This window comes from Aedes aegypti, chromosome 1, assembly GCF_002204515.2.
Source record: "Aedes aegypti strain LVP_AGWG chromosome 1, AaegL5.0 Primary Assembly, whole genome shotgun sequence".
Lineage (NCBI taxonomy): Eukaryota > Metazoa > Arthropoda > Insecta > Diptera > Culicidae > Aedes > Aedes aegypti.
Window position 1 is genome coordinate 43,451,628 of NC_035107.1, and position 14,110 is coordinate 43,465,737.

Here is a 14,110-nt window from a genome sequence, read left to right on the forward strand (position 1 = left end):
AGTTGGCCCAATTTTTGCCTGTCCCAGTTATTTTGACAACCCCAAATATTCAAATATTCCATCATTTGCAATACTTTAAAAATGGGGAGGGTACAAAAAAAGGTGGGAGGGCTCCCTGCAAATCTTATTACAACTCTTCATATTGTATTTAAAGTTAAAAACATTATATGGCACATGAATTCCGCTGTCCTGAATATAAAACACTTATTGATTAGATTAGATTTTTAAATAAAAAATGCAAAACGTTCAAGTATATTTTAAAAATGACCTGGGGCAGACACGAACATTCTGAAAACGCCATAATTTTTGTTTATTTTTATACTTTCAAGCCCGGGGTGTCCGGTCTCCGTGCATTCGGATCTTTTTTTTTGTCGAACAGTGTAATCAACGATTTCATATGTGAGAGCACAGGAAAACAACCTGAATTTTCAATCGCATCCAGTGTTAGTTTGGCCAAATTTTGACTTTTTTTCACGCTCTGCCCTTCGAATGTGCGGTTTTCGAGTGACAGTTGTTGATGACAGGTTCCCTTGACTTTTGGAAGCTCGCAATCTAAGCTAGCCGTTATGTCGATCAACTTCTCAATGAAAAGTTGATTGATTTGCAACGGAATTGCAAAAACTCATTTTTTGCTATTTCTCATCGTAATAGGTTGTTTTCCATCACGCCAATCTGTCATGAAACGGCCTACTTTCCTGCACTGAAGTATGCAGAGCGGGAATTGTCATTACGCAAACGAAACCAGTGCTGTAATGATTCATTACGCAACGCTTTCCCACTACGCTACTGTTTTAAGTTGCGTAATGAATCATTACACAACAATTTTTCAGAAATTGTAAAATTATGGTGAATGCATTCCGATATAATTTCTGATACTCTCAAGTGGTCTACGAAATTGTAAAATAGTAGTTTACGGAACAAGTTGCAGAATTATGATTTTTACAGCACGAGTCGTAAATTAGGGTAATTACGACGAGTGCTGTAAAAATCGAGTTCTGCAACAAGTTACGTACAACTTTTTTTGCAATTTCGTAGAAGACCACCTGAGGGTATCAGAAGTTATATCGGAATGCATTCACCATTATTTTACAGTTTCTGAAAAATTGTTGTGTAATGATTCATTACGCAACTTAAAACAGTTGCGTAATGAAAAAGCGTTGCGTAATGAATCATTACAGCACTGGTTTCAGTTGCGTAATGACAATTCCCGCACTGCATACTTCAGTGCAGGAAAGTAGACCATTTCATGACCGATTGACGTGATGAAATCAGCCTATTACGATGAGAAATTGCAAAAAATGTTGTACGGATCTCGTTGCAGAACTCAATTTTTACAGCACTTGTCGTAATTATCCTACTCGGCAAGCCTCGTAGGATAAATTTACGATTCGTAAACTACTATTTCAAACCTTCATGAATGTTACTGAACAAATGAACCTCTTCTGAGCTAATTTTGATTGGGAGTTGTGTAGATGTTTGCAGGGCTTTTATCCCATATGAAGCAAAATGATAGGACGCAAACTCATGAATATCTTTTCGCCTTCTTCTTCTTCTTTCTGGCGTTACGTCTCTATTGGGTCAGAGCCTGCTTCTCAGCTTAGTGTTCTTATGAGCATGCGTATATCGTGTGGCAGGTACGAAGATACTCTATGCCCTGGGAAGTCGAGAAAATTTCCAACCCGAAAAGATCCGAACCCATGACCCTCTTAGCCTATCCGTCGGATCAAATTGCTCTCTCCAGAAAATTTCTTTATCATTATTTGAAGAATGAGTTTGTACTTATGTTACAGTATTGACGTGTTTGGGACATTTTTTTAAATTTCTTCATGGTAATTTCCATAGAAACCTACATTGTTGTGGATTTCGTTTCTTCTAACAAGTAATAACATTCATATCACAGTTGTTATTGAAACCTATTTGAAACATGAATCCAAACTCAATACAGATTTATACTTTTACGACCATCGTAATGATTATGCTTAGATGAAGCATGTGGTGGAGTTGCTATCATTATTCATAGGTGTAAAAAGCGTCAACTTTTTTCGTCATTTGTAACCAAAGTTTTTGAAACTTTGTGTATTTCTGCTACAACAGGAGGGTTTCGTTCTACTTCGTCGTAAGCGCTATTATTCGTCGTATCAAACTTTAAATGTTGCACTACGGCGGATATTCAAACTTTCCTGCAACATAGATTCATTATCCAAGTGTAATTTTGTGAAAGCTGTTATGGTTCGTACAATTGTACACCAAAAATGCAATACAACTACTGTATTTCGGTAAATAACTTCAGTTCAATTATCCATTTTGCACTTTTTCACCGAAATCGCATGGATGAACACGATTTGAGAGAAATGCTTAGCAATCGACTGAGCCACATCACTTTCCAACACAAGTTTATTCCCGCCCCCGTGGGTGACTTACTTTGCCGGGCACTTATTTTCACTATGGAAAATCTTCGTACTTCTTCACTGAAAGATTTCATTCCAATCTTACGCCGTAAAACTTCAACAAACCACCAAATTTTACGAAATTTCCTCAACCACCGCGTATAATTGAGAATGTAAACAAAGTTCAATCCGTCCTACTGACCAAACAAAGTTCAATCGTACCTACTGAGAAAAAAAGCTTGTGCGCATCAATGTGTGCGCGACGCTCGACGTAAAAATACGGTTTCTTTGATTGTGTTGTTTTCGCTGTACTGTGAGCAAATGCCATAATTGTACGGTCAAAAGGAATTGTGTTCATATGTTTGGGCTGAACTTTGATGACGAACAATTAATTTTAAAGGAAATTAGTATATTCCATCATGCTGAAGGAATGGAGGGAGATGCCCGTAGATCTATATATTGTAGTAAAACATTTTATTATAGCGTTAATATATTGTGTTTTAACCACTCAATACATCACAGTGAGCCGTAAGTTGTGAGACGAATCTGGAAACTGATTGCGACGGAGTTGAAAACGATACGACGGATTGAGAATACGGTAATGCATTCTCTTTGCATTATTTCCAAAAAGAGATCAAGATTTATCAAAATGTTATTGTACAATGCTAAATCCGTTTTGAAAAAGAATTGTTTGTCATCGGTTTGTATTAGCATCATTCACTGCAATACTGGGAAAATTGAAGTTCTCACTGATCAATGCTTAATACGTTGGATATTAGCACATCACCCTACTTTTCATTTAATATTTCAGCGATAAGACTATTGAATTGGAAGGCTATATTAATGGGTTAACAATTTGCTAATCCGCATTGAGAGGATATCAAGTATCGTTTTACCTCGGAAACAGTCTCGCACTTACCGTGTTCAGTATATGCAACGGTGCCCAGCACACGAAGAACTCGACGATGATGACGAACAGCATCCGGATGACCTGCGCGCAAAGAAAGGGAAGGAAGTGACCTTAGAGAGTGGGGGAAGTAGGGGAAATCAGGGTAAAACCGACAGTGCGCATCGTACCTTCGTGTATGCGTACACTAATTCTCTTTGCTCTTGGAAGTTTTTTTTGAACCACCTAAAGCAATACACCAGTACTTTTCAGTGTTAAAATAAAAAAGTACTATTCAGTGCTAGTAAAACGGCACTTTTCAGCACTATTTTTTCTACTATTGATCCCTTTACTACCCTTGTTTGGACACGTGCCTTAAATTTTACGTTGGGTCCGTTAGCGGTGGTAATCCTTCTTGAACACCGTCTTGGAGAAAAACTCTTAGAAGGTCTCGTGTTCTTTCGTTCATGGTTGCAACTACAAACAAAAGGAAGGGTGAATCTCTGAATTCACAACTTTCTTCCAAAAAAATTGGGGTGGGTAATGTCTGTTACATTACCGCGGGGTTCACGTAGAACTACTATGGACTCTCTTTTGTTCATGTCAAATAGTGTCTGAAAACCCTCCCCCTGTTGATTATCGACAATAAACTATTGAAAATATGCGTCAATCGAACGTCAAAACGGACGGAACGTTCAGACAGCGACAAAACACGCAATCGAAAATAGCGCGAAAGCATTAACCAATCGCGTGCGAGTATCATACGGAGCGACGAGGCAACAAAGCGAGAACCCCACCACTCGCCAGCGGTGAATGAAACTGGAGCAAATAAAACCAGTGGTTGTTCTGCTCCCAGCTCATTCACAAAACGAACGGCGTCACGGACAGATCATCTGGAGCAGCAAGGAAGGGCGCGTGAAAGCCACAGCAGTGTGCGAGTAGCGAACGGAGCGACAAAGCAACAAGGCGAGAACCCCACCACTCGCCATCGGTGAACGAAACTGGAGCAAACAAAACCAGTGGTTGTTCTGCTCCCAGCTCATTCATAAATCGAACGGCGTAACGAACGGATCTAGCAGCGGAGCAGCAAGGAAGAGCGCGTGAAAGCCACAGCAGTGTGCGAGTAGCGAACAAAGCAAAGAGTTGTTAAGAATGATTTCACTTAACAAAGAGTTGTTGATAAATATTCCTTTTAATAAGAGTTGTTTTGAAAAAGTTCACTTTTAGCAGAATTTTCTTCGGAAAATTACTGCTTTACCAAAGAGTTGTTAATGAAATTCCTGCAGCAAAGGGTCGAGTTTCTCCCCACGAATATTTCCGGCCAGGACCAGTCATGGAGGACAATCCATCCCGAGCACTACGGCTCCCGCGGCCACTACCGGCGACAATCGGACATTTCGACATAATCTGCAGAGTACTTGTTCAGATATACACTTTCGTTGGTGATTCTCCGTATCATGGGAACCAACTGATAACATCCCGTAGTGCTATTCATCTGTAACAGCATCCAAGCTCAATCGGCCCTTTTCAGCGCCAACATACGTTCATAAAAGAGTTTATTGAATAATATTTCCTGATTTATCTATAATGATCTAAATCTCCCGGTATAATACCAAACCTGAATTGGTTCACATAATTTACCCCACATAATCACATGAATTTGAGAATTTACCCGTGTACGCTGCTACAGCGCCTTCAGACCGTAATAACATAGTGCTTAGCATTGTATTTTATTTCCAATATCGTCGTTGATTTATCATAATGGAGGAACACTTCCTAAATTCTCAAGTACGGAAATTGAAAAATGTATTAAAATTGCGGCAGATTTTAAATACTGTTCAATAAACTGTTTCTTGACCAATTGTAATGAGCAACTATTGATCTGAATTGATTTTTCTACATGTTGTCTATTGCATTGATCTGGAAAATAGGCTATATGAAATTGATGTCTTGGCAAGGGATGTACAAGATGAGCATTATGCTGTTAGTGCATCCCGACGGCACTGCAGCAGCGTTCTCGGAACATCCTCAAATTGTCGTATTGTAGATTATTCGTGATCAGATATTGTATGACGCTACGATATGAATTAAGAGATATTAGCAAGTATGTGGTAAGCACATTAGGAAATATTACTAACTATACTGTGTTTATCACAAGAAGTTCTTACTAGCTCGAAAGTGTAAATGAAATGAACCGAACCCTGTTGTTGTTACGGAGGGATTTTAACCCGAAGGTCATTCGTCACTTAAATGAACCGAATCTGTTGAAGATAGTATGTTTTACATAATTTGAATTGCAGACGATGCTCCTCCCTTTCGTATTTTTAGCCTTCTTCTGATTGACCAATCTAGGATAAGGTACATGAAGTTGATGTCTTGGTTAGGGATTTACATATCTTGGAAAATTCACATGCACGTTCGTATGGACAGTAAACATATTAACATTATTTAATAGCTTACAATAAATTAAAATCACGCATGTTTTGTTTTCGTGCAAATTTTAAATATTTCTGATCAATGTTCAATGTGCTCTGATTTATATACTATGACATTTGCAATAGACTAACATGTAGAAAAATTTCAGATCAATAGTTGCTCATTACAATTGGTCAAGAAACAGTTTATTGAACAGTATTTAAAATCTGTCACAATTTTAATACATTTTCCAATTCCCGTACTCGAGAATTTAGGAAGTGTTCCTCCATTATGATAAATCAACGACGCTGTTAAAAAACCATACAATGCTAAGCACTATGATGTTATTACGGTCTGACGGCGCTGCAGCGGTAAATTCTCAAATTCATGTAATTATGTGGGGTAAATTATGTGAACCAAATCAAGTTTTGTAGAATACCGGGATATTTAGATCATTATAGATAAATCAGTGAATATCATCCAATAAACCCTTTTATGAACGTATGTTGGCGCTGAAAAGGGCAGATTGAGCTTGGATGCTGTCACAGATGAATAGCACTACGGGATGTTATCAGTTGGTTGCCATGATAAAACGGAGAATCACAAACGAAAGAGTATATCTGAACAAGTACTCTGCTTATACGACAAATATATTTCATGGGTGCACAACAGCAACAGGGTAGCGGATCACAGGGATTTGGTTGAAATCTGGAAACGTAGCTCAATCTTGAAATCTTGAGCGATTTCATAAGCCAGACGCTCGATAAGCAGCTCCTCGGATCAGCCACTCAGGGGGCTCTGGTATTGGTGCATAGCGGGCTTGTTTCTTGACTGCACTACCGATGCGGAGTTTACCGCGAGTCGAAATCTAGAAGCGCGGATCGGTCAACCTAGAAATCTTGAGCGATTTCTCAAACCAGATGCTGGATTGGCAGCTTGAAGATTAACAGCTCAGCAGGTTTCTAGCAGTGAAAAACTTCTCGCTAAGCAAGTTCGGAGGAGCTCTTACCAGCTCGAAAGCGGAATTGGAATGAAACTGAATCCAACGAAGGCAGCATGTTTTATAACCTTGGAATAGCAGATGATGCTCCTCCCTTTTGTGCTGTTCGTTTTCTGACCGACCAATATGGGAAATGGGTATGTGCCAATAATGTGTTGGGCTTAGAATTACTTGAAAATTGCGGAGAATGCTAATGCGTGAGAAATTGGTCGAACACGAATTGCTGGAAGGGTAGACATTAACTAAATATTCAATACGAGCTATTGATAACCAATAGTTTTCTTTATTATGAAGGTAAATTTCTGATCCATGGGTGCCAAAATTATTACAATTGTTCAATGAGAATGTCTTTTCAAAGGCATTCTTAATATGTCGCAATTTTATTAGGGAGACTTACGGCTTCGGCACCATTCGACTATTATCGGCAACCAAATTTCAAACGCCGAATACACAGTATTTTTCTATCAAAACACATCAGTGGAAACATTCAGTCTGCCCGCTTCCCGCTGGCGAGATTTCCGAGACTAAACAAACGATATCGCCGGAGATGTCAAAAATTCAAATGAGCACGCCTCAAAATGCGACTGATTTGGAGCTGCCGAATAGATTCACCAGCAGTTGTTATGGGAAAGTTGCCGAAGAGAGTGGGGCTGCCGACAATAGTCACACCGATAAGGTATGTTCGCAGACTTGTAAAAACGTTTCCAAAAGCATTTTGACAAGTCTGTCGGTGTGAATCGATAGAGGATTGAGCAACGCATAAATGTAAATAGACAAACACGGAATTTGTCTGCTGATGTCCGAGAAAATTCCAAAAGAAGCACGGCATCTGCTTAAGTTGCCGAGAATACGTAAGTTCCCCTACATGTGATAATTTTGCTAATCAAAGTGTTCCCATAAAATATGGAACATCAAAGACGCTGTTGGAAATGCCACTATATTTTACAATCGTTGTGAAATGTTGAGCACTCACCCCGACGGCACCGCAGCAGCGCCCGCAATTACAGTCTAAAATTGTTGAATCATAAATTATTCATGACAAAGTGAAGCTGTGAAATTGATTTAGGAATATAAGAAGTCATAAATAAAGTCGGAAATGTTTCTCTTTCAACTCTTTTGCACTAGTTTGATGGCCCTGAAAAGGGCCGATGGCTTTGTTAGCTTTGATGCTTTTACAGATAAATAACACTGCGGGATGTTATCAGTTGATTGCCATGGTCAAACGGGGAATCCTCAACTCAAATGTATAAATTTGAGCAAGTTATTTGCTTATACGACGAACCGAAAGTTTCGTGGGCTGGTTGGCGCACAACAGTAACACCGGGCTTAAGTCGAAATCTGAAGATGGCGGCGGTGATGATGGCTGGGTGAACGCAAACAAGCGGTGAAGCACAAAGCGAGAATGATTCGCCCGACCGTGTTCACAGTTCGACCGCAAATTCTCCTGTGGACTGCTTCCTCTTCTTCTTCTTCTTCTTGGCGGCGGCAGCGGTGATGAATTTGGCTTTGGACGGCATCTTCTCTCGCTCGCTCGACAGTTTGATTTGAGCGAAGCAAGACAAACGGGGAGGTCCTTCGCTATCGATGTCTGTGCCTGAGAAGCACGCCCGGTCAAAGCAAGCCGACCTGCTGCCTACTGAGATGCGATCCAAGCGAAGAGTGAAAAGCATCTTTTCTCTAGCACCCCATATTTATAGATTTGGTTGAAATCAACGTTCTCTTTTAAAACAGTTATTAAACTATTTGAACATGTATGTGGGATTCAGTACGTAAACGAAATGAACCTTTGATGTTTTGTCTTTCGATTGAGGTGCTAATTAAGGTATTTCGTTGATCCAGCAAAAAGTTATAAACGTTCAAAATACTTCATGCCAACGTAACGCTCTTGGTTTTTTTTTTCATGCAAACTGACTAACTTTGATAAATTATATCTCAGTTATTTATGGACCGATTTGAATGAAGTTATCACAGAATATCAAACATAACTTTAATTTTAACATATATTTTTGAGTGATTTTTCCAATCACACGTTGAAAAGCAGTAACGGTTTGACTAAAATGAATTTTTTGACGATTTTTTTTATAATTGACATAACTAAACATATTGAAGGAATAGCTTCATGGTATCTTCAGCAAAGTTGTAGATTTTGACGAGATGAATAAGTTTGCTGAAGACAGTTTTTGTGTAGGGCTATCAGATTTTGAGATAAAAAGTTTTGAATTTTTCGTCGAAAATTACACTTTAGTCAAACCGTTATTACTTATAAACTCGTGATTGGAAAAATTATTCAAAAATATATGTTAAAATTCAAGATATATCTGATGCTCTGTGAAAGTTTCATTCGAATCGGTCCATAAATAACTGAGATCTAACTTACCAATGTTGGTCATTTTGTATGGAAAATCGAAAAAGTTGCAAATGCATGTGAATAAGTTGGGGCCTTCCTTAGCCGAATGGTTAGAGTCCGCGGCTACAAAGCAAAGCCATGCTGAAGGTGTCTGGGTTTGATTCCCGGTCGGTCCAGGATCTTTTCGTAATGGAAATTTTCTTGACTTCCCTGGGCATAGAGTATAATCGTACTTGCCATACGATATACGAATGCAAAAATGGAAACTTTGGCAAAGAAAGCTCTCAGTTAATAACTGTGGAAGTGTCATAAGAACACTAAGCTGAGAAGCAGGCTCTGTCCCAGCGAGCACGTTAATGCCAAGAAGAAGAAGAAGAAGATGTGAATAAGTTCTCTGTTTATTCGACAAACCAGATGAATATTTCATGGGTGCACAACAGCAACAGGGTAGCGGATCACAGGGATTTAGTTGAAATCTGGAAACGTAGCCCAATCTTGAAATCTTAAGCGATTTCATAAACCAGATTCTGGATAACAGCTCAGCAGGATTCTAGAAGCGAGGTACTTCTCGCTAAGCAAGTTCGGAGGAGCTCTTACCAGCTCGAAAGCGGAAATGGAATGAAACTGAATTCGACGAAGGCAGCATGTTTTATAACCTTAGAATAGCAGATGATGCTCCTCCCTTTTGTGCTCTTCGCTTTCTGACCGACCAATCTGGGAAATGGGTATGTGCCAATAATGTGTTGGGCTTGGAATTACTTAAAAATTGCGGAGAATGCTAATACGTGAGAATTTGGTCGAACATGAATTGTTGGAATGATTGACATTCCCTAAATATTCAATACGAGCTATTGATAACCAATAGTTTTCTTTATTATGAAGGTAAATTTCTGATCCATGGGTGCCAAAATTATTACAATTGTTCAATGAGAATGTCTTTTCAAAAGCATTCTAAATATGTCGCAATTTTGTTACATGTGATAATTTTCCTAATCAAAGTGTTCCCATAAAATATGGAACATTAAAGGCGCTGTTGGAAATGCCACTCTATTTTACAATCGTTGTGAAATGTTGAGCACTCACCCCGACGGCACTGCAGCAGCGTCTGCGAGTACAATCTCAAATTGTTGAGTCATAAATTATTCATGACAAATGAAATTTTGTATGTAGCTGTGAAATTTATTTAGGAATATAAGAAGTCGTAAATATTTTTCTTTTAACTCTTTTCCACAAATTTGATGGCCCTGAAAAGGGCCGATGGCTTTGTTAGCTAAATTTGAGCAAGTAATTTGCTTATACGACGAACCAGCTGAATGTTTCGTTGCTGGAAACGTTGCTCACTCTTGAAATCTAGAGCGATCACATTAGTCCGACGCTCGATTAGCAGCTCCTCGGACCAGCAACTCAGGGGGCTTCTGGTATTTGTTCCTAACGGGATTGCTTCTTGACCACCAATGCTGATTTTATCACGAGTCGAAATCTTGAAGCGCGGGTCAACAGCTCCTTGGCCGATGAAATTTGCGGCGGCGATGACGATGGCTGGGTGAACGCAAACAAGCGGTGAACCACAAAGCGAGAATGGCTCGCCCGACCGTGTTCACAGTTCGACCGCAAATTCTCCTGCGGACTGCTTCCTCTTCTTCTTCTTGGCGGTGGCAGCGGTGATGGCTTTAGCTTCGGACGGCATCTTCTCTCGCTCGCTCAACAGTTTGATTTGAGCGAAGCAAGACAAACGGGGGCGTCCTTCGCTATCGATGTCTGTGCCTGAGAAGCACGCCCGGTCAGCCGATCTGTCGCTTGCTGAGATGCGAGCCAATCGGAGAGTGAAAAGCAAATGACGTCAAATTTTTTCTAGCCACCCCTATTTATAGATTTGCTTGAAATCAATGTTCTCTTTTAAAACAGTTATTAAACTATTTGAACAGGTATTTGGGATTCAGTAAGTAAACGACATGAAGCTTTGATGTCTTGTCTTTCGATTGAGGTGCTAATCAAGAAATTTCGTTAAGCCAGCGAAAAGTTATAAACGTTTAAAATATTTCATGCCAACGTAACGCTCTTGGTTTTGAAATTCCAATTTCACTCCTGTATAGAGAAGAAAGACGTAGTTCTACGTCAAAAGTGGAGTTTAGAACTATCTCTAAACGTAGCAAGAATGGAAGAGCCCTGGAAAGCACACTTTCTCACTTTCCAAGGGTGTAATGGATAATGTTGATAATTGCATCGAAAAGAGCAATCAACACCAAATCGAAGCAGCCTCTAGCCTAGGCCTTTTGATTCAAGTGAAGAAGCAAAGAGTGCCGCCTAGAGTTACATACATCTCAGGAGTACATAAATGTACTGATGAGCCTCCTATCAAACCGTCTCTCAGCTCATCGGAATCCTAGTGTGCTGCGCTAGCCGGAGGCTCACGAAAATTCTTAAAGCGCGCGCTAGGTGATGTGCTCTCGGGGAGACTCGTCTCATGCGCTGCTCGGCGCTACGGCTCGCCATCGGTATCCAAGTTGTGAAACAACTGCTTAGTAACGAAGAGCCTCTACCTGTATCTTCGCCTCATTATGCAGGCGTCTAGATGGCCTACATGATATGGTCGAAGACTCGCGATCCAAGAGCTACAATTTCGATCCTCGTCGAAAACTTTTGTAATCACTTCAATTATTGCGCTGAATTTTAAACAGCAGATGAGACGGAGCGCATGAGGCGGCAGTGAGACACGTCTCAATAAAAATGAGGCGCACCAAAAAAGGTCTCACAATGTACAGCGCGCTTATCGTGGCCAGTTGTTCCGGATTTGGAGGATTTAGGCAGGAGATCTTGAACTACATTAGGGGAATCACGGTTTCCTTCCAATGAGAATATATACTAAGGTGTGGAAGAAGAAGCAAAGGGTATGTATTAGTAAAGAGAAAAAAACGTAAACAAAAATAACTACGTCACTAATTTACATGGCTTCTTATGGGAGCTCGCTCGCTTGTAGTAGTGAAACATTTTGCACCGTACACGGATGTCATGCACACTAAATGTCTTCTTCCTCACCTCGGTATATCTCGCGTAACATTACTAAAGGACCTATCTAACATTGAGAGGCTCTCTTTGTTTACTTTCTCTTTCATTAATAACTGAGTCACATTGATCTCTTCTGTTGCTTTTTTTGTATGAAACGCTAATCAAGGAAATTGACTTTCGATCTATAATGAAAAACTTCCCAAAATCTTTAGTATTCCACTGTTATAATCAAAAGAGAACGAGAGAGGAGAGAATCTCTCATTTGTACATAGGTCCTTTAGTAATGTTACGCGAGATATATTCTCATTGGTTTCCTTCCAAATCGCAAACACATGTAACCAAGATATAAGAAATGAATGTAATGCTTGAAATGATACTGAAAAATGGGAGTCGGTTCTACCCAGATTACCCCTAGGTAGATCTTTTGTCGAAATGCAATATTTAAAGAAACGGACCTTCTTCTTGGCTTCGATGCTTTTGTCCATGTAATTTGAGCGAATGGCGTGACGGGAGAAGGAAGGTGCCGCTGGAAGGACCGCCGGTGCGGAACAGGCGAGAGGTGGCAGCACCATTCCCGTGCTCGATAGAGTCCCACTGTTATCACTTATCCTGCTGCTGTTGAGGCCCTTGGGTGGCTGTCCATTGCCGGTGTTTGCGAAGGATGGTGCCGTAATCGTCGATGGTGCTGTTCTGTCGTGGAAAGCTGTTTCCGATGTGGGCCTTAGGACCGGAGTTGTGGGCGGGGAGGGTGGAATACAACTGTAGAGCTTGTTGCTGGCATTGCCGGGACCGTTGATGGATGATCCGGTTCCGGAAGCTGGTGTTGGGGCGATGAGTGTGGTGGACTTAAGCGCGATTACCGGATTGGGGCCGCGCTTCGAACGGTGACTCTGTGAATGAAAAGCAAGATAAAACTTTGAAATAGAAAAAATGTTGGTTAATCAATACCTCCATGTGATATGTGCCGTTTTGTCTCAAATTCCCCCAAATGTCCTTTGATTAATTTGTGTTACCGCATTTGGAGGACGTTTACTCAACATTAGCATCTCATATGCAAACAAAAATATTTGTGTTAAACTCCGGGCTGTCATTGGGCCATTAGGGTGACTTGCAGCCACTATTTTTACAGCAAATTTATGCCAGAATAGATAAAACAATGTGACAAGCTCCGCAAACACTTGATACACAGCCAAAAGATCGTCGAGGACAGGGCTGCCAGATGTTTTTATAAAAAATCTGTATCTGCCCGAAAAAAAATCTGTGTAAAGTCTGTGTTGGAATAAAAATAGGAATTTTGAATATTATGTACTTTTATATGGTTTTTAAACGGATATCAATTATATAAACAACAAACATTATATAAATTTCATTCAAAATTTTGAATATTGATTGCAGCATTTAAATTAAAACATAGGTAGTAGGTAGTAACGCTTGAAGCATGAAATTTCAGTTCCTGTAAATATCAAAATAAATTTAATGAAATATTTACGAGAATTTTTCTAACGTACCTTTTTCTGCTTTATTTCTCGTTCATTTTGTACATATCCTTTGAGAATCGTTTTTTAGCCTCGGCTGTGACCTCTACGACTCCCGTGGAGGTCTTGTGAGTTTTCACATATTACTTAGCAGCTAGAATTCCGTTCATCGTTGTTGTGTTAAGGCTATTCCTGACCTTCTTTTTGTTGAGGTTGTACGTTGAAAATGCTTTCAACTACTGCTGACGAATGCGGCAATGACAATAAAATCGGAATTATACATTGGAGCAACGGAAACGCTAATTCACCACTCATGCAACGAGTCGACAAAACTTCGCTCCAAAATTCCGGTCCATCCATTAATTCGACTGCTTTTTTTGAATCATGTTGTATGCTCTGGATTTCCCTGAACTCGTCATCGATCGTCTGGATGTTTTCGACATCATACAGTTCGGGGAAATGTTTCAGAAGTGGTTAAATAGATGGATGAGCCTTCTTCACTACGTTTTTTGGGTCGATTATTGCCAAGTTTATCAATGCATCGTTAGTAAAATCGAAACGTTTAGTCATTTGATTGACTATGGTTATGAAAAA

General features: G+C 40.0%; 1 protein-coding gene across 1 annotated transcript in view; it reads right to left on the reverse strand.

Annotated features, from left to right (window-relative positions):
- The window catches only part of LOC5573036, a 167,943-nt gene that overhangs the window by 29,209 nt on the left and 124,624 nt on the right, over positions 1 to 14,110 (reverse strand). Inside the window, exons 6-7 of the mRNA XM_021838420.1 lie at positions 12,497 to 12,931; positions 3,307 to 3,378 (exon numbers count right to left, since the gene is read on the reverse strand). Of these exons, the coding sequence (XP_021694112.1) occupies positions 3,307 to 3,378; positions 12,497 to 12,931 (507 nt within the window). The remainder of the gene's footprint in view (positions 1 to 3,306; positions 3,379 to 12,496; positions 12,932 to 14,110) is intronic.